General features: G+C 46.9%; 1 protein-coding gene across 1 annotated transcript in view; it reads left to right on the forward strand.

Annotated features, from left to right (window-relative positions):
* Positions 1–2,951: 2,951 nt before the first annotated feature.
* CORO2A (coronin 2A) overlaps positions 2,952–27,389 on the forward strand; it is a 35,076-nt gene continuing 10,638 nt past the window's right edge. Inside the window, exons 1-6 of the mRNA XM_015589066.2 lie at positions 2,952–3,067; positions 9,448–9,648; positions 23,234–23,350; positions 24,915–25,064; positions 26,468–26,647; positions 27,256–27,372. Of these exons, the coding sequence (XP_015444552.1) occupies positions 3,059–3,067; positions 9,448–9,648; positions 23,234–23,350; positions 24,915–25,064; positions 26,468–26,647; positions 27,256–27,372 (774 nt within the window). The 5' untranslated portion in view covers positions 2,952–3,058. The remainder of the gene's footprint in view (positions 3,068–9,447; positions 9,649–23,233; positions 23,351–24,914; positions 25,065–26,467; positions 26,648–27,255; positions 27,373–27,389) is intronic.

The following is a 27,389-nucleotide window of genomic DNA, read 5'->3' on the forward strand; positions in this document are numbered from 1 at the left end:
CCTGTGGGACCCTGAGCAAGGCATTTAGTCCCTCTCTGGGCATCAATGTCCCTCTCTGTCCAAAGACAGATCCAGAAGCTCTACCAGGGAATGGATGGTGAGCCAGAAGTGGAACTTCTAGGTTTTCATCCTCCTGGAGGTGTCTTTAGAAAGTCCTCAGTAAACTTTATCTCTCGAAACTCCCAGATAAGGATATTGTTGGGCAATAAATCTGCATGGAGTTTTGGTCAGGGCCTAATGTGGGGGAAGGAACAGGAAGAAGCTCTGTTCTGTGTCTCCAGAGGGTCATGGCAGGAAAATCACTGGCCTTTCTAGGCCTGGGGCAGCAGCCAGGCAGACAGCTCTGCTGCCCTCATGGGTCCCGGGGTCTGTTGTGTGGGCTCAGAGCCTTCAATGGATCGTCCTAATGTAATAGCTGGGCAGGGCAGAGGTATAACCATTCTATAGGTGGAAAATCAAAACCCAAGAGGGAACAAGATTTGCCTAAGGTTGTGGAACAAGGGGCATCAGAATTAGGACTCTCCAACCTGACGGCACATCTGCTATGGAAGGACAGGCCCAGCCTCCAGCTCCTAGTGCCCAGAGGGGGAGTCAGAAGAGGCTGGTGGTGCTAATGAAAGCTCAGTCCAGGAGCCAGGTCGGTCTCCCCCTGGGTGCCCGCCTGTGAGATCTGGCCTGTGGGTGGGCAAAGCAGAAGTGGAGGACTATTTGGGGCTGACAGTCTAATGCGTAGGTTGGTGGATGGATGGATGGATGGCTGTGTGGATGGATGGATGGATGGATGGATGGATGGATGGCTGTGTGGATGGATGGATGGATGGATGGATGGATGGATGGATGGATGGATGGATAGATGGATAGACGGACGGACGTGTGGATGGATGGATGGATAAAAGAAGGAAAAAACACAGGGAGCAAGACAGGAGGAAGGGAAGGGAAGGGAGCATCCGTCAGCTGAGCTCCTACTTGTACCAAGCATGTACAAGGTATTTTAAATGTTCTCTAATTTAATCCTTGGCAAAGCCCTGGTGGATATTAGGGTACCCTTTTACAGATAAGGATACTGAGGCCCAGAGACAAGTGGGCCTCTCCCCCTGCCCTGGGCCACCTCATAGGCTAGAAAGACTATTCAGGCTGGGGAACTAGGGAAGCCCCTGGAGGTGATTCTACTTGAACTGGGCCCAGGAAGATGGAGTGAGAGGAGAAGGCATCCTAGGAGCCCAGCTAAGTGCCAACCATAGACTCATTTGGGTTGACTTGGTTCGAATCAGAGAGAAGGGGTGTGAGCAAAGGAGGGGTGTCTGGGAAAACGTGATGCTTTGAGGGGAAAGCCGAAAGACCAACTTGGCTCACGGAGCAGGTCTATAGAGATGAGGAAAAGGCGGTCAGAGGAATGTGCGGGGCCTCAACTCGAGTTCAGCAGAAAGCTTTATCCTCAGGACCGAGGGAACCTGGGTAGATCTTAAGGGAAATGACTTGATCATGGTGACGGCAAGATTGAAGGCTGGGCTGGGGTGGATGAGCAACGGAGTCGCCGAGAGAAAAGGCTACCCAGGCCTTGCACAGCTTGAGGGAGGGGTAGAGAACAGGTGGGGGCTGTGGGGAAGGGGAGGTTGGCCACCTCAGGAGGTGCCCTGCCCCTCCTCAGGTCCTAGGGACCCAGATCTGAGCAGTGTCAGATGTCAGGAGGTGCTCCCTCAAGGTCTAATCGCTTCAGGAAGAATGAGGCATTTTCTTGGCTCTCTCTCTGATTCAATCTGTATTTCCTGTGGGCCTGTGGTGAGGCATCTGTGCTGGACCAGAAGGAGCAGAGGGCTAGAAGAGAGGAGATAGGGGTGGAGGCGGGAGGATACTGGGGCAGAGATAACCTGAAAATACGACTGTTTTTACTTAGTGACTGCAGGGTGCCTCTGCCTCCACTGCTGATGTGATTGGGACATCCAAGGTGGGGCCGTGCCAATGCCACCCCTTCCTATCCAGAACCCAAGGCCCCTGAACACGAGGCTGAGCTTGTCTGTTGGTCTCCACCTGGAGAACCCTGCCAGAAAGATGCACAAATACATGCTCTTTGGGTTCTTCCTGACTAGCAGGGTTTGTTAGCATTTTACTAGGCTTCTCTGTTCCCTCCATCAATGTGGTGAGCACCAGGGGTTAGGACTCTGTGTTTGGAGGGCTGCTTTGCACTTTCTGGTTGGGAATTTCACTCAGATCCCCCCGATTTTGCGCCCTCAGCATATACCTGTCATGTACTAAATCAAATCTTAGCGTCCTGTCAACATTAGGACCTCAACAATCTTAACAGCAAATAGTCGTTGAGCACTAAGTGTTCGCCCAGCATTGCTCTATGTGCTGTGTGGATTATCTCATTTAATTGGCAGAGCATCCTTGTGAAAGAGTATGGACCTGGAACAAAACGGCCTGGCTTCGAATTCTAGCTCAGCTGCCTATTAGCTGTGTGATCTTTACACATTGCTTAAACTCTCTGTGCCTGGGTTTCCTCATCTATAAAAATGGGATAATAGTATTTATGGAATTGCTATGACGGTTGGGTTAGTACTTGGAACATTCTTCACACATAGTAAACAGTGGAAGTGTTAGCTATTATTTGTTACAATGCTCGATTTTACCAGTGACTTTCCTAGTCATGTGGGTATGATGGACATGTTCTGTAATCACACTGTTTAAGTGGATACCCAGTAGCCACATGTGGCTATTGAGCACCTGAAATATTACCAGTGTAACTGAGGAGCTGAATTTTATAATTTATTTCATTTTATCTTTAACTTAGAAACCGTGCGTGACTAGAGGCTCCCATGGTGGACAGAGCTGCTGCGTGGGTCCCACACTCAGTGATTTGATTTAAATTATTCTAATATGCATTCAAAGTTGCAAACCACTGTCCTATGTCAAGATCGTGGCATCTTATCTTGTTCTGCTCTTGGCCATTTTCCTGAGAAATATAAACGTGGAGAGCAGTAGCTCAACTGATGTTCATCTTTGGCTTCCCTACCCCTGCCCCTACCACAGGGCCTGACGCAGAATAAGTACTAAGTCAACAATGATGAAGGTTGGTGATTGAGTTCAATGATATTCACCTCTCTTTACAAACTTTCTTGGATTTTTCTGCTTCGAAATGTTCTGTTCTCTGGTTCAGAATATTGGGTTCTTTAAGAAGTCAATTCCAGGACCTTCTCTTTCACAGGCAAGTTGTCAGAGTCAGGGATACCAGTGACTTAAAATAGAATCATTGCATGTAAATCACATAAAAGTTTTCTGGAGACCTGTGGTAGGTGGTAGGGTGTGCAACTTGTCCCTGTTTGCCTGGGACTTTCCAGATTTTAGCTCTGAAAGTCCTGCATCCCGGAATGCACCCCTCCCCCGACCCCAGGCCAACCAAGAAAGTGGGTCACCCGACTTCCATGGATAACGATAAGGCTCCTATACTTACTCCGAAGGAGGAAAGAAAACGAAGCCTGTACGGTGAGACCCTGGGGTCCCAGTTCCCTCAGTCCCACCATGTCACTTCAGATCCTGTCGCTGGCCTGTGGAAGGCAAAAATAAAGACACTTTGTGCCAAGAAGTGACAGCTAACCCAGGGCCTGGCCTCAGATGAACAGAAACGACTGTGGATAAAAGTCTCATTAGGAAGAATCAGCTAAGACCTGGTGAGGAAGGAAGGCTCCGTGAGAAATAGCTGGTTTAACAGAGACCTGAATTGATGACAGCAGGTGGGCCTTGACCTTAAGTGGGCCTTGGCTTCCTGAGTCAGATATCCCACCCCCTACTGGGTTGATCAGAGGCCCTAATAAGGACTCAGGACACATTAGGAAGGAGCTTTCCCAGTCAAGTTTGGGGCCGAGGTCAGGATCAGGATAAACTCCATGATGGATGACAGTTGGTCAAAGATTGGAGTCATGGTGAGGACTTGCCCATAATTAGGTGTTTATCGTTTTAATTATTGGTTTTTGTAGATTACCTTCAAATAGAGTGTTCTTTACTCTTAGAGTAATAGATACACACACACACACATACACATATATATTTTTTTAAAGCTAGGAAACTTGTGATTCTAATCTCCCTCTGTTAACTGCGGCTGACGTAAGTGTGATTCAGACCCTCTCATGAGGCAGGTATGGGGCTAGTTCACTGACCACAAGGTCAGGTTTTAAGAGAAAAAAAAAATAAAACTCCGAATATTAGATGTGGACTCACAAACTTACAAAGGGACAATGGTAACCAGCAGCGCCAGACTCCTACCCAACCCGGATGTTCCAACACTAAATCAGGTAACTTCATTCTTTCCCCAAGGCCAGGAACAGTGCAATTAATGAATAATCTATTATGCTGGTTTGTACCACACCCAGTTTGTGTTCTGTTTGAGCAACCCTGCAGCTAACCCTTGTCCTGCAATGATTGAGGGCTGGGCTGGGAAGACAGGCCTTTAGGGCAGGCTGAGAAGTCTCTGAGTCTGTCTGTCTGTCTGTCTCACCTGTCGGAGAGGAGCATGTGGCAGGGGGAAAGGCTTCTGGACAGGACTTGGCTTCTGCTTCCTATCTGCATTGATCCTACTCATTTGATTTTGGTCAATTTGCTTCCCCTGCACCAAATAGGGACAACAATCCCCAGAAGAGTTGTAAGGGGTGGAACAGGCAGGGAAGAAAGCAACTCGATGGCATGTTAAGCCCAGAAATGACTAAATCCTTTTGGGGGGGTGGGGAATTCACAGCCCACAGAGCCTAATCCCTTGGCGTCAGGGTTCTAAGCAAGCATGGGACAGGGGCAGCAGAATCGATGCCACCCCTGCTTTGTGCCACACCTGAGAAGGCCTACTGTGGCTTTGATGTGGGCCCAGCTGGATGGGACTGGGCAGGATAGAACGGGTGGCCTAGATCAGCCACTCTGGCCCAGCCCCTGGGTGAGGCCTCGCAGTGCTGAGGGCTCGCTACAGTCTGCATTTCCCGGCAAGTGCCTGCTTGTGGGGAAAATAAAACTCCTGTTCTGTGAATTGCTGAGTCCTTAAACTCTTGCACGTGCTGATACATGCACGCATGTGCACGTACATGCACAGATGCAATTAAACACCTGAACAGATGCACATACGTGTGCACACCACGGGAGTGAGTAAATGAGTTTGTATGGACACCCTGGTGAATGCAGTGCTCATGCACAGACTTGCACACACAGTGAACACACAATTGCACATACAGTTGCATAAACTTCACCCACATATATATGTGCACACTCCAATACCATGAGCAAAGGACGAGGCGGCTGGCCTGGATTGGTGCTGCCCCATCCCCCACTTCTGTAAGTTTCCTTCCATGATAACAGGTCTAGAAGAACCTTGGCAGTGAAGATAAGGTGCTGGGTGGGGTGGGGAAAGGAGCTCACTGATGTTCACACTGCTCCAAGGTCAATTGGCTTCATTGGTGGAGGCCGACAGCCCCCTTTCTGGAGGGCGGCCACTTGGCTTCCCGAGCCTCATTTTCCTTTTCTGTAAAGTGGAAGTGATATGGTCATGGGCTGAGATGGGATCCGAGGTGTGGTGGCCTTGGCCATGGGCTGGGCCAGAGTGGCAGATTTGCAGGAACCTGGAGCTGGAGGCTCCGGGAACAACTGAGTTCAGCTTCCAACTCCACCACTTCCAGCTGTGTGACTTCGGGTGCGTTACTTCACTTCTCTGCCTCAGCCCTGCGTCACGTCTGTAATGGGGAGCAAGACAATACCTACTTGTTCAGTTCATGCAGGGGAAGCACTTGAGATGGCACCTGGCATGTAGCAACCATCCAGAGACTGTGAGTTATTGCCATGGAGGTGACTGTGAGCTCAGGGAGAGTCGTTACACAGGCCTCTTGTGGCCCCCTGACCCTGGGCAGAGAGCTGTCCCTCAGGCGTGGAGCCAAGCCCCAGGCTGTGAGGGGAGAGCGTGGAGCATGGCTGGAGAGGCTATGACTGTTGACAGTGGTCAGGTCATGTTGATTTCAGCAGCCATGACCTGCCCCCTTGACCCACAGCCTACCACGGGCACTCAAGCACCAAGGCCGGTTGACCCTCTCTTGGTGTTTCACTAACATGTCCCCTCCTCTCCATCCCCTCTGCCCTCCTTTGGCCCAGGCGACCATCACCTCTCCCCTGTTCCACCTTTTCTTCCCCTCAGTAGTCAGAGGGATCTACCTAAAAGAGAAATCTGGTCTCCTCGCTCCCTTGCTTTAATCCCTGAGGCAGCTCCCCATGGCCCTCAAGAGTCCAGGTTCTTTAATATGGCTCCTGAGGAGGTCTGGGTCCTGCCCTTGGCCTACCTCTTCCCTGCAGGCTTCCTGTGCTCTGGCCACACCAAGCATAGGTAGCTGTTTGCCAAGTACCATAGGTTGGGCCTGCAAGTGGCAGTGTGTTAGGACGGGTAGGCTATGCTCTGTGACAGATAACCCCACTACCTCAGTGCTCACTCTGCAAGTTTATTTCTCCGTTAAGCTATATGTCCAACATGAGTCACTTGGGGAGAGATGTTCTGTTCCATACAGTCCCTTGGGGACCCAGGATGATGGAATCTGCACCATCTAGAAAGTATGGCCTTCTCATCTCTTCACCAAGGATGAGAGTTTTGGAGGGTCACAGGCAGGTCTTACCTACTTCAGCCTGGAAGTGGCGCATGTCACTTCTGCCCATGATCATTGGCTAAGAACTGAAACCAGGGCTGCCTGACTGCAAGGAGGCTGGGATGCAAGGGGAGCGGTGAAATGTCTGGTGAGCATTGCCATCTGCCACAGACAAGTGCACCCCTCAACCCTCCTCCGCTGCTGCTAAAGGTGAGGCAGGGGTAGGAGACGTGGAACTGAGCCTGCTGACTCCCCCCTACTTTTCCAGCCTAGGCCCAAGGCAGGTCCTCAGCTGCCACCTAATTGCCAAGGCCCTAGGGAAGTCTTTGTCTTTGCTGTTCCTTTCTAAGAGGACTCCCAGGACCCATTTCTCTCAGGACCCAGTGCAGAAAAAAGCTGTGTTCCTTAGCAGGTGGTGGCTTTTATCTTACACACTCACTAAATCGCTTTCTGATTCTGTTTCCCTTATTGAATCGACTAGGAAGCTCAGGCCCAACTCTGAGGGCCACATCCTGTGTGTGGAGAACCTGGCAGCACACATTCATAGCTTAACTTCCCCCCCACCACCACATTTCGAGTGATCTCTTTTTGTTCTTGTATTTTCCCTCTCTCCCCATTTCCTCACCATGGCTTTTCCATTTCCTTCTACCTTGCGTCCTATTTCTGTAAGTCTTCTTACAACCTTTCTGGAATCAGATGGGTGATAAATAGTCAGTCAGTGCCTGCATTCTGTGCTGCTTGCTGTAACTCTGGCAAATGCAGCCGGGGTTTTGGAGGGTGGAAATGTCTGAGCTTCACAGGACAGACCTGTCCCCGTGAGGCCGATGTGCCACCTGTAAGGGCTTCGCTTGTGGGTCCGGCCTTTGGTCACCATGGCTTCCTGAGGTCAACAGTCTAATCTTGTGCCTTTGAACTGAGTACAGAGAAGAGCCTTGGGCCAGCTGCCCAGGCTGGGCAAGACACCTTCTTTGTCCTGACCATGTGGGTATCCAGTCAAACATGCCTCCCCTGGGAAGTTCCTAGGGCCTGGGCTAGGCAATACACTGTGCTGAGCACTCCTGGAGCACAGCCCCAGGCTTTTTGTTTGTTTGTTTTTTGTTTTTTGAGGAACCTGCAAGCTATGGTAGAGAAGATGAGACCTGACACCAAACTTCAAAACGGGGACCTAAGGGCAGGGAAGAGAGACAGCTGTGAGGAGCAGAGGAGACCAAGATCTCTGCTACTCGGTGCACCAAGGAAGACTCTGGGGGCTTGGAGGCTGGGGAAAGAAGGGATTTGGACTTCTGGAGATGGGTACAGGCGATAAGTAGCTGGGAAGGGCAAGCCAAGGAAGTGGTCAAGGCAAGGGCGAAGGCCCCAGAGGACTGGAAAGGGAAGAGCAGACCCAAGGGAGGCTGGTGGTATTCTTTATCTAGAAGGTACCCTTTAGAAGATGAGCAACAAAAAGTGAATCATGGAATATGGAATGGGACCCAACCAGAAGGCCTTGAATTCTAGGCTGAGTTTGCCCTTGAACTTGTAGGGCAGCAGTGAATGGGGAGCAACAAAGGATAATCTAAGGTGGGGGCCGAGGTGGTGAGGAGTATAGCCAGCCTTGGTGTCCAGAGGATCCCTCTAGCCTACATGGGGAGCATGGAGGGGAGGGCCCAGTGGGGTCAGCGAGATTGGGGGCAGGGAGTTTGACCTGAGTGGCAGTGAGGTGGAGAGATGGCTACATGGTATCATGCATTTGGCCACTGATGGGGCCTACATCCTCTTACATGTCATTTATAACCCAGTCCTACTTACCTCTTCTCCGCTTGTATTCTCCTCACTTACATTGCCCAATTTATGTTTATATGTGTGTATAATGTATACATTTTCTTCTTAACATCTCCTTGCTAATCTTACAAAATTACATGTAGTTGCCCAAACATTCCATGTTTTCTCCTATCTCCAGGACTTTAGTCAGGGTCTTCTACCTGCCTGGGCCTCCTTCCCCAACCCCTTCTCCTACTCCAGCGCTCCCTTGTCCTGCCAACATACAAATCCTACTCATCCTTCAAATGACAGCTGACATGTCACTTCCTCTGGTAAGCCCTCCCTGACTGCCATGTACAAATCTCCATTATTAGGTATAGTACCCTGAGTCTCACTGGCCCAGGCTCCCCTAGGGGTCTCACTCACAGGACCCCTAGCTCCTGTAAGGCTGGGCTCAGGCTTACTCTCTCCAAAACCTCTGTACCTGGCACAGGGCCTAGTCACACAGTGGTGCTCAGTAAATATTGAGTGAACAAATATAAGGCTGGGCGAGGAGTGAGGGCAGCTCAGGATGCCTGGATGATAATAGTGGTCGTAATTATTACTGTTGATCAAGGGATCTAAATGTATCATTTAATTTTACCCTCATGACAAGTCTATGAGAAGGATACTTGCATTGTCCCCATTTTACAGATGAGAAAACGGTGGCTTCAGAAGTTAAGTCACTTGCCTGCCCAGCTGACAAGAGGCAGAGCTGGAATTGGAAGCAGGCAGACTGGCACCAGAGGACACAGCGTTACCCACTGGGCTGGGCTGGGACGGGGAGGGGTGCCTGGGCTGTGGGTGAGATGGTGGATTGGGAATGTGGTGAAGTCTCTATGGTTTTTTGTGTTCATACTTGAAGGGATGAAAAGCAAACAGGTGAGCAAAAATTATACACCATCTCACCGCATCTCACCAGGTCCATAGAAGTAGCCACAAGTACAGCCTGTTCACTCGATTGCCCTTCACAGTGCATCGCTGTCATGCCCTCTTATATATTAGATCCCCATGTGTCCCGTTATCAGGGTAGCGAGTCTCACACTCTTTTTGTCTCATTTGTGTCCTGCAGATGTCATGGCACCCCCAGTACCGGAGCTCCAAGTTCCGCCACGTCTTTGGCAAACCAGCCAGCAAGGAGAACTGCTACGACTCAGTGCCCATCACCCACAGCGTCCACGACAATCACTTCTGTGCCGTGAACCCCCACTTCATTGCAGTGGTGACTGAGTGTGCTGGTGGGGGGGCCTTCCTCGTCATCCCCCTGCACCAGGTAAGGATGCATGGTGAGCCCCGGGCCCAAGCAGCTCCCTGGAGGCAAAGCAGGACAAAGGGAAAGTAGAAAGAGCCTGGGTATCTGGTACCATACACGGGTTAAAGTCCTAGACCTGCCAATTACCAGCTGTGTGACCTTAAGTAAGTAATTTCACCTTTGTGAGCCTTAATTTCTTCATTGGGAAAAATATACCTCTCCTTGGATTTCAGCAATTGCCCAGCTATTCCTGGGACCTCCCTCCACCCCACTGCAAAATAATTCACTCCTGAATAAAATATAATTTTTGATGCATTTCCGAGCTCATAAGACATTGGGAAATCTCCAAAGTCACTTCCCCTCCCCCAAAAAGAAACAAACCTTAAGCCAAAATCTAAGTAGGAGAGAAAAGTAGAAAGTGAACAGGAAGAACAGGCTTGTCCTGCGGGCAGATGTTAACAGTATAGGTTGGACCATATGCATTTGCTGATGTTTAATAGTTTTTGACCCCCAGAATAGCAGTTTCATATAGATTAACCTAATAGCAGATCTTTGCAGTAGCCTGAGTCTCAGCCTCAGGGCAGACCCTCCGAAAGGTCTAGAGGGATCTTGAGTTGGTAGTGTCTCTGGTTCACAGCAGAAGCACAGACAGAGTTTGTCTAGAGGAAAGTATTCACAGTGTGGACAGGAGTGCCACAGATTAAGATCAGGGAAATTCGTAATCTGAAATCACTCAACGTGTAAGCTGCCATGAGTAAGAAACAATAGATTTAGACCCCTAAAGAACTTCGAAAGTGAAAATAACTACAGATTGAAATATGATAGACCAGATTTCTGATCCCAATACAATTGACTTCGAAATCAATAACAGAATATGCATTTTAAGTTCTCACTTATTTGGAAATTTAAAGACACATTTCTAAATAATTTCCAGGACAGAGAAGAGATCAAAATGGAAATTTAAAACTACTTAAAACTGAGTGATAATGAAAAACATCACAGAACTTATGGGATACAAGGAAAGTGGTGTTTCAAGGGAAATGTGTAGCACCCATGCCTATGTTAGAAAGGAAGAAAGTCTGAAAATAATGGCTAAATGTTCAACCTGAGAAGTTAGAAAAAGAACAACAGGGTAAACCTAAAGAAAGTGAGAAAAGAAATAATAAAGAGCAGAAATCAGTGGAAGAGAATGCAAACATACATTAGAGAGAAGGCCCAAGGACCCAAAAGTTGATTCCTAGAAAAGACTGATAGACAAACCTCTGGACAGATGGCCAAAAATAAAAGACAGAAGGTGCAAATAACATTAGGAACAAAAAAGCAATGTCACAGCAGAGGTTCAAAACATAAAACCCGAAGAGGAACAATTTTTTGATAATATATTTGAAAACGTTAACGATATGGTCACATTCTTATAAAAAATAGATAACTTGTCATTACTGATTCAGGTAGCAACAGAAAGCCTGAATAGTCCTGTAACTATGTTTTTAGATTGTGTAATAAAAATCTCTCTTAAAGAAAACAGAAGGAAGAGGCAGGCCATAGAGTAGGGAAGGATATTTGCACAATTAGCATGACAAAGAGCTCATTTCCTGAATGGATAAAATGGACTAAGACAAAACAAAACAAAACAAATTTTAAAAAAACCCAAACAGGTATCTTATAGCAGAGAAAATCCAAATGGTTACTGAACATTTAAAAAAAGTTCTCAACCTCATTAGTAAACCACAATGAGATACCACTAAAAAGACCAGAAATGGCAAAAACGTAAAAATCTAACGATAGTAAGTGATGTCGAGGATGTGGGACTATGTAAACGCTCAGACCCTCTGGTGACAGGGTAGACTGGCACATGTATTTTGGAACAAAATGTGACAGTTTCTATTAAAGAGGAAAATCCACATATCCTGTGACCCAGAGATTCCACTGCTAGGTACATACCAGGCAGAAATGTGTGCTTCTTGGCACCAAACCCAACACAAGAAAGCTCAGAGGAGCGTTGTTCCTATTAGCACAAAACTGCAGAAACCCAAAGGTCCAAGAATTGAATAAATAAATTGTGGTATATCCATAGTGTAGAATATACAGAATCATGAAAAAGAACAAAGCGTAGACAAATATACCACGAAAGGATGGATCTCAAATACAAGGATGAGGGAAAGAAACCAAATAAATTACATACTGTTTCGTTCTGCTAACCTAAGGTTAAAAACGGACTAAATTAAACTGTAGGTTAAGGAGATGCATAAGGAAGTAGAAAAACCTTAAAGAAAAGCAAGCAAGGGACTCTTAAGAAAACCGGTATAGTAATTACCCACTGGGCTAGGGAGGAAGTAGCAACTGGATAGTGTCCCGTGGTGGTCTCCTTGGTTCTAGTTCATGCCTTGACCTGGGAGGATGGCAGTTGTATGGTTAATCTATTTTCCAACAATTCATTAAGCTGGACATTTACATTTCAGGCACTTTTTTAATGTAATGTAGTTCAGACAAACATATATAAGGATGACGCTAGATTCATGTGGTTTTTTTCCATGTAACTATCAAAAAAACTGATTAATCTTTTATAAACACTTCCAGAGAAAAAGAGAAAAGGAATTGCTCCCTTCCTCGTTCTGTGAGGCCAGGATAACCTTGATTCCAAAACCAGACAAGGGCAGAATAAGAAAAAGATTACAGACCAATCTCACTCAAGAAGGTGAATGCAAAATTACCAGCAAACCAAATCCAGCAGTGAGTAAAAGATACATCCTGACCAAGGTGGATTTATTCCAGAAACTAAGGACTGTCTAATATTAATAAATCTATAAACACAGATCATTACATTAACAAATAAAAAGAGAAAAACCATATGGTCATCTCCATAAAAGCAGAAAAAGCATTTGATAAAGTACGATACCCACTTACGATAAACATCTTTTGCAAACTAAGCAAAGGGAATTTCACTAATATATAGGAAACAGAACTTTAAAAACCTTTTATTTTGAAAGAATTTCAACGCTACAAAAAAGTTGCAAAAATAGTTGAATAAACTGATTATCCTTCGCCTAGATTCACCAGTGTTAACATACTTCCAAATTTACTTTTTATCTCTTTTATATCTTTTTCTCCATTTATGGGTATTTACAAATTTTGTTTCTGGTCCAGAATCCAACCCATGATCATGCATTGTATTTAGTTGTCATATCTCTTAGTCTACTAAGCAGTAAAGGCCAACTGTTTTGTAGAATGTTCCTAAATTTGAATTTGTCAAACTGGCTCCTCATGACTATGTTCATGTTATACATTTTTGGCAAGAATATTAAACAAGTTATGTATCCTCAGTTCATTACATCATGTGACATATGTTGTCAATTTGTCTCATTGGTGATATTTGATCTCTTTGTTAGTATGGTGCAAACATCATTCATAAAGAAAAAATGTTAGAAACATCCCTTTAAAATTAGCAATAAGGTATTAGGTCCTGGCCTGCACAGTAAGACCGGAAAAATAAGTTATAAGAATTGAAAAAAAAAGTAAAACTTCTATTATTTACAGATACGATTGACTATACAGAAACCCAAAAGAACATATAGTCAAATTTTTAGAAAAATAATAAAGGTGTTTGGAATGTAGCCGGATAAAAAGATTAGAATACAAAAATGAATTGCATTTTTACAAACCAAGAATGTTTAGAAAATATAAGCATTTGCAGTAGAATAAGAGAGCGAATGCCTAGGAATAAACAAGCAAGACTTAAAAGGAGTTCAGAGAGCATTATTGAGAGACTAATATTAAAAATGACCCAAGCAAATAGAAATATGTACTATGTTCATGAATAGCCACTTTTCTCCCTTCCCCAATTTCCATAGCATTCTCCTTTTTAGGACATATTCCGCAGCCTAATTTTTTTCTTAGGCACTATGCCCCAAGTACTTTGAATTAGTCATTTGTATTCTTCTGCAGGCACCTCCTAATGCACTTGGAATGGGGGGAAAAAGAACCAGTACTTTGCTTACATATGTATCACATTGTGGACACATAAAGTTGATGTTCATAAATTTCCATCGATTGAACAAATTTTCTACTAATGAACAAATTACTTTTGTTCATCCAAATAAATAGGAAGGGCGTAATTGGCAAAGGGAATTGAGCAAAGAAAGACATGGAGGAGGTAGGACTATTCAAGGACTGTTCAGGGAACAATGCTGAGAGCAGTCTGGCCAGAAGAAATGAACAGTCTATTTAGGGGAGGAAGGGAAATACCCTGGGGAAGTGGATTGGGGCCAGATGGGAAGGACCTTGAACGCAGGGATGAGAAGTGTGAACTGTACTCCAGAGAGATGAAATTTTTTAAGCTGAGGAGGGACAAGTATACAGTGGGATGTATGGAAAGACTTGAAGGTCAGAGCTGGAAGGACCCCTAGAGATGGCCCATTTGTCTACTTATTTCTCCGAAGCTCTTGGGTGCTTTTAAAAGATTCTGTCCACCAGACAAACTGTGTTCTTAATTAATTACGTAATTAATGTGATTTCCTGATTTTTATTAATCAGACTTTTTCAGAACTGTCACGGTTTCTAAGCATGAAATACTTAGTACACATAGGTACTAACAACTGATATAAAGAGAATAAATATGTTCGATGTGATGGAGTGTGACCTGGGTGGGGAGAGGGGACCTAGTTTAGATAGGATCGGAGAAAGCTTTTCTGGGGAGGTGACATTTGGGTCGAGAGCCACCTGAAGCTCTAGAGGCAGAGTGGTCAGGCAGAATGAACAGCAAGTACAAAGATCCTGAAGTGGGAAGGGGATTGGTGTGCTTGAAGAACTGCTTCCGATGTCGCACGGGCAAGAGTAGTGGGAGGTGGTCAGGGAGAAGAGCAGGGTGAGGACTGTGCAGGCCCTTAGGCCAGGGCAGGAATCTGGTTCTATTCTGAGTCCAGTGGGAAAGCCGCTGGAGGGTTGTAACTCAGTTGTCCCGTGCAACCTAACCTTAGGTAAAATGTGCAATTCTCTTTGGGCTTTTTTGAAATAGCATCATAAGTAGCTTGAGGACATATGTTAATTGCTATGGTTACAGACTCCTAGGAGTCCGGGCACAGCAGGAGCTGGAAGCCACTAGTCAGACCTCATACCTGAGGGTCACAACACAGATTCTGATTCAGTGGGTCTGAGGTGAAGCCGGAGAACCTGCATTCCAACAAGCTCCAGAGTTGGCAGATAAAATACAGGATGCCCAGTTAAATGTGAATCTCAGATAAACACCAAATAACTTTTTTTGCTTATTTTTTAATTAAACTTTTTTCGTTTTGAGATCATTATAGATTCACATGCAGTTGTAAGGAATAATACAGAGAAATTCCGTGTACCCTTCACCCGGTTGCCCCCAATAATAACATCTTGTGAAACCAGAGTAAAATATCAAATCCGGGATATTGACATTGGTACCATCAAGACACAGAACAATTGCCAGCGTCCCAAAGATCCGCCATGGCTCCTTTTATAGCCACGGCCACTTCCCTTACGCCCATTGTCATCTTAACCTTTGACAACCACTAATCTGTCCTCCATTTCTGTACTTTTGCCATTGTCAGAATGTCATATGAATGGAAACATAAAGTATGTATGTTACCTTTTGGGCTTGACTCTTTTCACTCAGCATGAAAGATCCATCCAAGTTGCTGCAGGTATCAGTAGCTCATTCTTCTTTATCGCTAAGTCATAGTCCATGGTCTGAATGTACCACAGTTTGTTTAACCATTCGCCCGTTGAAGGCCGTCTGGCTTGTTTCCAGTTTGGGACTGTTAGGAATAAAGCTGCTGTAAACTTTTGTATATGTGTTTCTGTGTGAACATAAGTAAGTCTCCATTTCTGTGGGATAAATGCCCAGGCATGCAATCACTGGGTTGTAAAAAAGATGTTTAATTTTATAAGAAACTGCCAACATGTTTTCACAAAGAATTTCTTAGTATAAGTAAAATGTTGCATGAGACATACTTACGCTAAAAATAATATTTGTTGTTTATCTGAACTTCAAATATCACTGGGCATTCTGTATCTTTATTTGCTGGTCCTGGCATCCCTACTCTGTGGTGCTGCTGATCTGCTGGTTTGCAAACTACATTTCAGTAACTAGACTCTCATCTCGTTCTTTTTTATGTAGATTAAAAACAATATAATGAACTCTTCCATACCTAGATTCTAGAATTTTCAAGACTTTGCCACTCTCGTTTTCATCTATCCCTTTTCACCCCCTGAACTGTTTTAAAGCAAATCATGGACATTTGGTCATTTTACCACACCAACTTCATTCTAATTATACAATTCTAAAAAAGAGTAACATTTTCTGATATAGTCACAACGCCAGAATCACAGCATCGATAATAACTCCTGTGTCATCTGATTCCCACTTCGTGTGAAAACTTCCCTCATTGCCTCATAAATGCCTCACTGTGTTTGGTTCATTTGAATCCAGACAGGCCCACCCATTGCATTTGGTTGATATTTTCTTAAGTAACCACACCCAGTGCAATGGAGCAGGAACAAGAGGCTGAGAGAAAGGACACACGTGCTGGTCCCATCGCGTAGCACTTAACCCTGGGCAGATAGGCCTGTGGGGCCCTTTGGTGTATTACCAGGCACAGTGCTTATGCTGTGACTTCATGAGCCCATTTGGAAGGATTATTGCCCCAATGTGCAGAAAAGGATGCCGAGGCTCAGGGAAATGACTTCCAGAAGGACCCTGAGCAGTAAGAGTAAGGACCTGAATATGGCCCAGTCCAGGGTGTGACCTTGGAGCCTTGCTATCATTTAACCAGCTACAGCTCCTGGCTCTGGTATACACTGGCTCCTTGTCAGTTACCATGGATTATGTCCCATCCAGGCACAGAGAAGTGTCAGTAAAGAGTTCCATGCAAGGGAAAGGAAGGGACAAGCTAGCTAATTATTTAATGGAAGTGTGTACAGGACTGTTGGGTTGGAGGGTGCCTCGCCTCACCACAATTCCACAGGTGGTGTCAGGTATCCTGAGGGAGTGACACAGTCAGGGAGGGCTCTTCCATTAGCGTGCTGTGACCAGGTGAGTCTGTTGGAGGGAGGTGCCTGCAGCCTTGACAACAGAGGGCCGTGCTCAGAGAATAAGGCACAGCGGGATGGTCTGGGGACAGGCTAGCCCTGAGCCCGGGGACATGGCAGGATAGGAGCCTGACCCTGGGGCCTGGCCCGCAGCAGATCGGCCCCTTGAAAAGTTGAAGGGAGAACTTTGCTGTGAGGTGTGGCAGGTGAGGAGGAATGAAGGAAGGCAAGAGTAGGCGGAGTCCAGGGCTGGGCCCTATAACATTGCTGGGAGTGGGCCAAGCCAGAGGGGGCCATGGGTCTGAGGGAGTGGATGGACACCATGGCCTTCAGGTGTCTGGAAGGAGGGGGAGGGGGACACTTCGCTGCTGAACTCCTAGAGGCCAGACGGATCCTTCTCAGGCCTGTGTCTGACCATGTCACTCCCCTGCTCAAATGCTTCCCAGGACTCCCCATTGCCTGCAGATAAAGTCTTGCCTTCCTCCTCAAAGCCTTTTGTCACCTGTCCCAGCTGACATTTTGAATCTCAGAACCTTCCAAGCACATACCTGTCCCCTCCACACTCAGATTCTCCTTCTAGAAATGTACAGTATAGGCTAGTCTGGTTTTGTTTGTTTTTAAGTCTCTTTCAGTTCTAGGGGTCTGTTCAGCCTGGAAGAGAACTTATTCAAGGAATACGTCCTCTGCCTTCAAATTTCCCAGGAGTTGGGCTGAGATTCAGGGTGGAGAAGGTGTTTATGGAGTCCCAAAGAGCAGAGCTAGGACCAGAATTAGAAAGTGAGGGGAGCAGGAAGGGCCATAGGGAGGCCACACTGGGCTCAAAGTAAGAAGCATTTTCTCACAGTAAATACAGTCCGAAAGTGGAATAAACCTCTAGCGGGGAGGTAAGCTTCCCATCTCAGGAGGTGACCAAGGGAGTTAGTTACCAGATAATCTGCGGTTTACTGCTGCCAGCCCTGGGTATAGGATTCTACCATAAACCATCTTCATGTTCACCTGTGATTCGTCTGGGTAGGGCTGATGAATGACCCTCTGCCCTAAATCCTTATGGGAACGTGATTTGCATTTTAGCAACGTGTTCCCAGGATTACAGAACACTCTTTTCATCTTTCCTTCTGCTCAACTCCTTTGGGAAGCCCTTTGGCCCCAAGTCTCACCCCCTCTCATCAGGACACGGCTCATCTGTCCACGTGTACATCTCTCCACAGGGCTCAGCCAGGAGCCCTGTGCAGGGTGACTGTCTCCATGCCCACAGCCTCGACCCTTCTGTCTGGCTTCTTCTGTCCCATTGTTTGGTCTGCCATCCCTGCCATCTGCTTCAGGATCCTTCCCGCTTAAAACTTAACCTACGGCTCTGCCTTTCTGATTTGAAATGCCTGTCCTCCACCCTAGCCTGGTCAAAGTCTCCCTCTCTTTAAGGCCCAATTCGAAGGTCTCCTCCTCCTCTAGGAAGCCTTTTCCAATTGATGCCCTGGGCCTTTCCTCTGCTCTCTCTCCAAGCCCTAAGTACACTACATCCTGCCTCCTCTACAGACTGGCAGCTCCTGGAGGGCAGGGCCCGTGAGTAACTCATCTTCTGCCATCACATTCAGGCAGCGTGGGACCCGGCATGCAGTGGGTCTTTAGTGAAAGGCCTGCGTGATGCTGATGATACCTACAGCGTGAGGATAGCAAGAGGCAAACCAGGCAGTGAGAGGAAACATTCCCGGTTCTCGTGGCTCAGCCGTGGACTGGTTCTGTGGCCCTTAGCACATGATTATCAACCCCACTGATCCCCAGTTTCTGCATTATACATAGGAATTCTTATACTACTTCTTGGGGTGGTTGAGAGATTGATCCAATAATGTGAACACAGCACCCAGCACGGGACCTGGCACATAAATGACACATAAGTTATGGTTCCTAACATTTACAAACCTGTTCCTTGTAGAGTGAGAATGTGCTTGAGTTCATCAGTTGGAATATGATCAAGGCATCGATTTCTTCAGTGAGGGCAGCCCTGGAGCGACTGCCTATCAGTTGGGTGGAAAGTGATGGGAGTCCCCCTGCCGAACAGTCTGGCTTCGCACTGAGTACATCCCTGGGCCCCCGAAACATCCTGAGCAACAATACTTGTGATTAGCTCTGATGCACTTAGACTGGTGAGTTTACTGCAGGCTTACCATGTCCCAGGCACAGTCTTAAGCACTTTATGAGTATGGACTCATTTAATCCTCATACTCACCCTGTAAGGTCCTAGTACTGTTACCATTTTGTAGATGAGGAAACTGAGGCATAGAGAAATGAAATCACTTGCCCAAAGTCATTGCAGTAAGTGCTATAGCAGGAATTTAAACTCAGGAAGCCAGAGTCGGCCTGCCCGCCTAACATCTTCTCACACTGTGCATACTACCTCCGCCTGCCCCACCACCCCTGCCTCCCATGTTTGCTCTGGGCAGTTGGGAGGGTCACTTGAGGCCATGACTATGACATTTGTGGAAATGGCTTCCCCTGTGAGCCCTGAGGGTCATGACAATGACCTCACAGCTCTACTGTCCAGGCAATTAAGGTCTGGCCCCTGAGCATCCCCAACCCACCTAGCTCTCCCCTCCAGGGTCCTGCAGTCCTGTGTACCTCATCTGTCCAGGGCAGCCTGGCAGGGATTTAGAGGTGGCGTCTCTCCAAGCTGAGTAGCCAGCTCCTGCACCAAAGCCAAGGTTCTCTGTGGTCTGCGAGGAGAGCAGATGTATCTCCCCTGATTTAGAGCTTATGTCTCCCATAAATCAGAAGCTTGTTCCTGGCTGACTGCTGACCTAATGGACAGAAGGGCGGAAGTGGCCTCCTGATTATAAATGTCCCTTCCTTGACCGGGCTTTTAGCAGCTCAATCAATAGCCCATCAGACTGGCTTAATGTCTGTTAATGTGGGTCCTTAGCATGAAACCCATTTAAACACAGAGCACTCGAGGGGAGGACCAGCCATCCTTTGTTCTCTGGGGAGGAGGAGAAGCTGTCTGGGGCTGGGGCCTCTGCTCTTAGAGGCCTGGGAAGAATGCTGGCCCAAGCTCAGACCTGTGAGGAGCTGCCCCTCTGAGCCTGAAGCACCTCCTGAGTTTATGGCTGGGCCAACCTGGGAGGTATGGGTCTGAGTGGGGCTCCTGGGCAGTTTGTTTCCTGTTGGCCAAGGCCAGCCTAACAATCAGCTCTTCTGAAGAGCCCTCAGGGCAGAAATTGGGTCATGGCCCTGGGCCAGGGTGTAGAGATAAAGGCCCTGAGAGCAATGTGGGTGTGCCATAGCAAGAGACCCAGTACCGCTCATGCCCTTCGACCCAGGAAATGATCCAAGAGAAGTGAAAGGCTGTCTGCAGGAAGGGGGGCAGGATGCTGACTCAGAGAGGGCTGGTGCTCCCTTAGAGCACAATAAGGACACCACAGACTCATACTTGGCAGCCAGAGCCCTGGGCTCCAGCCCAGCTCTGCCCCTCACATTCCCCGTGACCCTGGGCAAGTCCCTCCTCCAGTCTGGGACCAGTGAGAAAGGGCTGTGACCCACTAGTGATGCTTGCCACCAGTGCAAGATAAGAGTTTTGCTGTGTTTTTACCATTATTGGTCTCTTGAACAGCCCTTCAGGTTCTGCAGTTTTATAACAAATTCTTGGCTAATCCTGGAAAGACCCATCTTTTCAAAATCTGGAATTTTGTCCTAAATACCTTTTTTTATTGCAAAATTTACACCATTTTTCTAGAAAGTTTGGGAAATTTTTTAAAAACACAGAAGATAATAAAACCACCCAATTATCCCACCATCTAGAGGTCATCGTGAATAACATTTGGATGCATTTCCTTTCAGTCTTTCTCAGTTCCAACATGCACATGTATGTGCGTGTGCATGTACCCCCCCACACACACACATATAAAATAACTACTCTTACATGAGCACTATTAGAGGACATCACTGTTCGGCTTTTCATGCACAATATCTCATTTTACCCCCATGACAATCCTGTAAGGAAGAGATGATCATTCATTTTATAGATGAGGAAAAAGAGGCTTGCAGAATTTAAGCAGACACGATCAGATTTTAGTTCTTGAAAGCTCACCTGATGACAGCATGCAGAAGGCCCGGCGGCTTAAGCAAGGGGTCCGCAGCTGGACAGCAGTCCCGTGCAGACCAGAGTCAGGGCCTATGGGCGCAATGTTATCTTTCCAAGGTCCTGGATCTTGATGCTGCTCCTACTGCAGGGAGCAAAGAGCATGCACCTCTCTTCTCTGTCCAGGGACCCACTTTTTTCAGCCACGGAGAAGGCAGAACCACCTGAAAGAGATGGAACTTTTGCCCACTTCCTCATACATTACTATCGAACGACACCAGGCCAGATACCTTCTTTTCTCTCTCTGTGAATGTGTATGTGAGGGTATAATTTTTTTTTTTTAACTCTTTGAAGGCAGGGTTTATATACCTTTGCTCCTTACCCCTAAATACTTGAATGTTTCCTAAAAGTATGATACTCTCTTACATAACCACAGTATGTTATCAGTAGTAAGTTTAACATTGCAACAATACTTTAATCTACCGTTCACTTTTTAATTTGTCAAATAATGTTCTTTATAGGGTTCCTCCTCCAGTAAGGGATCCAGTCTAGGGTGAGGTGTCTAACCCCTTCTTGAGGGGCAAGAACTGGGTAGGGCAGAGTATTTCTGAAGGAGAGCCCAGGACCACCGTCTTTGTTTGCAGAGCTACTAAATAGCATGCGTAAAGCTTCTACAAACCAGGAGTTCAGTTGTCTGTCTCCTAGTTTGCCTGAGGTGACGGGGAAGCCATGTGTGTATTCTCGTAGCAGCTGCCTGCTTTACAGCCTTATTAAACAAGGTCAGAGATCACCCTTGCATCTTTGCTCTGTCTTGAGTCATCCCGTAAAAGTGCAGTGGTCTCTGCAGAGTTGGGGAGGTGAGGGAAGGAGGCAGTGGGTGTTCTCTGAGTTCATTATGTTCTTGAAAGTTCCTCCTTAAAAATCCTGAGACTGTTGATTCTTCGAGGTCAAGTACTGTATCTTGTGCCCACCAGGTACCTTGATTGGTGCCTGTTCCCTAGGTTCCTCATAAAGATTTGCTGAATGAAGGGATGTTGGCCAGTTTTCTTCTCAGCTGTCTCTTTCATTTAGATGTCAAAGTGGTCAGGGAAGCATTCTGGTGGGTGGGCTCCAGAACCTGAGGCCAAATGATATGAGCCATGCCTGCATAGGCAGGCAGAGGGCCTGGGTCCTGCTTCCTCTTCTGCTTGAACCATGCAGTGTGATGTGCAAAATGAGTGTGTTGGTTCCTCCTTGCCAGCTTCAAGTTTCTGTGACCGAACTGGTGTGGCTGCCCCATGATCCAGGAAATCCAGGTCTGTCAGTGCAGTTGGAAATCTCAGCTTCAGAGCTATGAGGAATGGGCTGTGGGACCTGTGTATCCTCTCAGTGCCTATACAGGAATTCTCAGCAGGAGAGAGGGGAAGGGAAGTAAATGGCCTTTCTTTTTAATTGAAATATAAGTCATATACCATAAAATTCACCATTTTAAAGTGTACAATTTAGTGGGTTTTAGTGTATTCCACGGTTGTGCAACCATCACCACTATCTCATTTTAAAATAATTTCCTCACCCCATAAAGAAACTCCATACCCATTAAGCAGTCACTCCCCATACCCCTTTCCCCAAACCGCTAATCTGCTTTTAGTCTCTATGGCTTTACCTATTCTGAATTTTTCATATGCATTAGTCAGAGTTTTGAATACCAGGAACCAAAGGATGTATTAATTTGCTCAAGCAATGAAATCACATCTGGTACATCATCTAAGCAGAATCATGCAATATTTTGTGACTTTTTACATCTGACTAATTTTACTTTTCATATCCGACTAATTAGCATAATGTTTTCAAGGTTCATCTATATTGTAGCATACATCGGTACTTCATTATGTTTTTGGCTGAATAATATTCCATTGTATGAATATACTACATTTTGTATATCTATTCATCTGCTGATGGACATTTGGATTGTTTCCACCTTTTGGCAACTATGAATAATGCAGCTATGAACAAGTTTTTGATGTACAAGTTTTTGTAGACCTATGTTTTCATTTCTCTTGGGGATATACTTGGAAGTGGAATTTCTGGGTCATTTGGTAACTCTAACCTTTTGATGATCTGCCTCACTGTTTTCCGAAGTAGCTACACTATTTTTGCATTCCCACCAGCAGTGCATGAAGGGAAGTGTCCTTTTATTGAATACCTACTATGTGCTAGACACTGTGCTAGACCCTTGCCACACCTCATCTCCTATGAGCTTCGCACCAAACCTGTGAAATACTTATCATGGTCTCCAATTTATCGAGCAAAACATTGAGGCTCAGAGAAGTAATGCGACTCCCCTAGATCACATCACATCACTTACCACAGGGAACAGTGGTAAGTCCTAGATTCACACCCTTACATTTTCCTGTCTATTTGGTGATTCCTGACTGACTGAGTGACCATCTAGATGGTAAGTGGAATTAATCCCCTCCCGCTCCAACCCTCCTGGGCACTGTTTTGCAGACGGGAAAGTTGGACCCCCACTACCCGAAGGTCTGCGGGCACAGAGGGAACGTCTTAGACATCAAATGGAACCCTTTTGATGATTTTGAGATTGCCTCCTGTTCTGAAGATACCATGGTGAGTGTCAGTGCATGAGGTCATTCCCTTGACCAAGAGGAGAGGGATTAGGGCAGAGGGAGATGGAATGGTGTCTGAACTCAGCTCTGATGCTTCCAACTTTTGAGGTGAGGTTACTCTGTGGGAAGGGAGTAAGTTAGATTGAGAGGTTCTAGGCTCTATGGGACTTGGGGACCACCCCTCCCTTCTCTGGGCTTCAGTTCTCCCATCTATAAAATGCACGTAATGGCTCTCAACTGTCTAGTGAAGATCGAATGAATTCATATTCCAGTAGGAAAGGCACTCTTTCTGGGGAACTATAAAATGCTATGAGGTGCATTTTTATTGTGGCCAGAAAATATTATGCCACTTAATCTCACAGACAATTGGGAAGCAAATTTTAAAAGGAGGGGAGTAGGAGCCAATATGAATATGGACACTAAAACCATCACAAAAGCTTCAGCCTCACCAACTTTTTTGAGCTCCTGTTCTGTACCAGGGACATAGTCCCTGCTCCCATAATGTCGAGTGTTATTTTTTTATAATTCTAGAATGTGGTGGATATGGCTTAAAACAGACACAGATAAGATCACATGATTCAAATAAGGATAAAAGTCATAGTTACCATTTGTTATGAGCCCACCGTGTTCCTGACTCTACATGTATCATTTCACTCAGTCTTCCTTCCCAGCAACCTCATAAGGTACAATATATTTCTGAAGAAGCCGAGGATCCGAGAGGTGAAGCTATCTGCCCAAGGTCACAGAGTTTGTGGAGGCAGAGCCAGGTTTCAAACCGATGTCTTATTTCAGAGCCCGGTCTCTTTCCACTGAGCTATGCCTGTTACCTAAAGTGCAGCAGCCACAGATGGAGGAAGTGAGGAAATACCACTAGAAGCATTAGCAATAGAGGGTTACAGCTGCTGAGCTCCAGGTTTAGCTCAGAGCTGCCTGGCAGCCAAGGTGAAAAGGGAAATAGAATGTATTGCAGAATCCTCACTTCTGATCAAAGAAAACGGACTAGTTCATCAGGAGAAGCAGGTAGAAAATTCTAAGAGTCTTCGTGTCATTTTCCATAGAGGAGATACTGAGGAACATAAAGGGGGCCCCTCCAAAAGAAAGTGCTTGTCCCTGCTCTGTTCTGCTCCAGAGACTGTGCTGGCTCCCTGGTTCCCTAAGGATGCAGCACAAATTCTTCTTCCTAGCATTTGAGGCTCTACCCTGGGCCTTCGAGACAAGGTGGGGGGAGGTAGACCACTGTACTTTGGGAGTATTCTATGGTGGGAGGCAGATTTGCTCTGACATCCAGCCTGGAAGTCAGGCCTGTGGCCCACCACCCCGCTCACTGGTCTTAGGATGGCAGAGATTACCAGGGGGCAAATGGGGAGGCCTGGATTCATCCCTGGTCAGTGCTTGCCCCTCCTTGGGCTTGGAGGATGTTGGCAAAGCCCTGGTCCCTCTGTGGGGCCCCAGCTTCCCCTCCACTGAGTGAGAGTTGAATACAGAGAGCACTCCCCAGCCCTTCTGCTGAGGAATGCCAAGGTGCCCCTGGCTAACACTACCCCCGGGCCCTGTATCCCTGACAGATTAAGATCTGGGACATCCCCAAGCAGCTGCTGTCAAGGAACCTCACAGCCTGCAGGAAGGAGTTGGTGGGCCACTCCCGCAGAGTGGGCCTGGTGGAGTGGCACCCCACGGCTGCCAACATCCTCTTCAGCGCTGGCTACGACTACAAGGTAGGTCTGTGTATTAGCTTCCTGGGGCTGCCCTAATAAATGACCAAACTAGTGGCTTAAGGCAACAGAAATTTATTCACACAGTTCTGGAGACCAGAAATCCCAAATCGATATGTTAGTAGGGCCATACTTCCTCCAAAGGCTCGAGGGAAGAATTCTTCTGTGCCTCCTCCAGCTTCTAGTGGCTCCAGGAATTCCTTGACTTGTGGTTGCATCACTCTAATCTGCCTTCATCATCACGTGGCTTTCTTTGAGTGTCCATATGTCCTCTCCTCTTCTTATAAGGACACCAGTCATTGGATTTAGGGTCCACCCAAATCCAATATCACCTCATTGTAACTAATTACATTAGCAAAGACTCTGTCCATAAAAGGTCACATTCTGAGGTTTCAGGTGGACATGAGTTGGGGTGGGAGGCGGGACGCTAGTCAACCCTTTAGTCTGCCTGGAGGATATGGGCTGGGCCTTGCAATGAGAAGCTTCCCCCTGCTCAGGTGACTGCTAAGCTAGTAGGCTGTGGGCCGTGTGGACTGGGGAAATCTACAGTATAGGAGACTTAGATTCTATTCCAACTCATCTCTGATGTGCAGTGTGACCCAGGAACATCCCATGTCTTCTCTGGGCCTCAGATTCGCAATCTGTACACATACGGGGTTGGTGCGACTATAGCTGTGGCTTTTAAACTCTTCCTTTCACAACTCTATAGGGCTTTACTGAGGCACCTCAAGGGCCTCTGTGATGGACAAAATGGGAGTGATTGGGAGGGCCTTTTTCCCCTTCTGATTAGAAGTGCTCTTTTATCTGTCTATGTCTGCAGGTGTGTCTGCAAGGCATGAGGTCGTGCAGATTATTCTGTACACAACTCCATGGCCTTCTTTGAGTGTCCATATGTCCTCTCCTCTATCTGTCTATGTCTGCAGGTGTGTCTGCAAGGCTACTGCATGAGGTCGTGCAGATTATTCTGTACACAACTCTAGGGGGCACCATTCATATCATGGATTATGGGAATGGACTGCCCTGGAACTGTGCAGTGCACAGCCTGTGCAACTAAACATGACAGCCCTGTCGATCTATATGAGGTGGAAACTGCTGCTAATAACTGTCCAAAACCCCTTGGACTAGCTGGTTCCCTGGAGTCCTCACAGTATGGATGTTTTGTTGCTACAAAGCAGATGGTGTTTTCCTTTCACTGCCAGACAGCCTGACTCCCGGCATCCCCCTCCTGACACATGGCAGCTTCAGCCAGCAGATCCATCCTCCCACCTGAGGCCTCCTGGCCAGAGTGCCATCTGCGGCTTCCCTCCTGGGGATACTATGTTTCACTATAGCCTGGCCAGCGTGTGACTGTGGGGGCCAGGAGTGGGGGTAGCCACTGTGCTGAGAGCTGGCTCTCTGCCATGCAGGTGATGGTCTGGAACCTAGACACAAAGGAGTCTGTAATCAAGAGCCCCGTGAAGACAATTGACTGTCACCAAGATGTGATCCTCTCCATGTCCTTCAACACCAATGGCAGCCTGCTGGCCACCACCTGTAAAGACCGCAAGATTCGGGTTCTCGACCCCCGAGCAGGGTCCGTCCTTCAGGTCAGTGCTAGGCTGGGGTCTGGCTTGTGGTCAGAAGAGCAAGGAGTGCAGTGGAGATGGCAGAGGCTTCTGAGAACAGGGCAGGAATGATGGCAGTGTTCTGGCCAAGGCTTCACAGGTAGGATGAGTCACCCCCATTTTCCAGATGAGAAAAAACTGAGGGAAGAGAGGGTAAGCAACTTGCCCACACAGAAAGCTGGGATTTGAACCTGGTCTAACGCCAAAACTTGTCGGTGTGCCTCAGATCTGTCAGGAGGCAAGACATGGGGTTGGAGACCTCAGGATACTATTGATCCATGATGTGTGACCTTAATCAAGCACTTTTAGGTGTCTAAGCCTCTGTTTCCTCATCTGCAACAATGGGCAACAGTTAGTCCTTCCTCTCGTAAGATTAAATAAGATAACCCAGATGACAGTCATCCTACCCAGCCCCATGCCTTGCATATAGTGGGTGTTCAATAATCTTTCAACAAGAGCATGGAGCTGGGCAGAAGTATAACTCTGGAAGGATTTTCCAGGAAGAGCTGGGGTGAACCAGGAAGGCACTCCAGGTGAAGCACCAGCATAAGCAAAGGCAGGGGAGTCCCTGACTGCACATGTTCCTCCAGGAAGCCAGCTACAAGGGGCACCGGGCCAGCAAAGTGCTGTTTCTGGGGAACCTGAAGAAGCTGCTGTCCACAGGCACATCCCGATGGAACAACCGGCAGATGGCCCTGTGGGACCAGGTGAGTCGCCCACGAAC

This window comes from Pteropus alecto, unplaced genomic scaffold (assembly GCF_000325575.1).
Source record: "Pteropus alecto unplaced genomic scaffold, ASM32557v1 scaffold114, whole genome shotgun sequence".
In the NCBI taxonomy this organism is placed as follows: domain Eukaryota; kingdom Metazoa; phylum Chordata; class Mammalia; order Chiroptera; family Pteropodidae; genus Pteropus; species Pteropus alecto.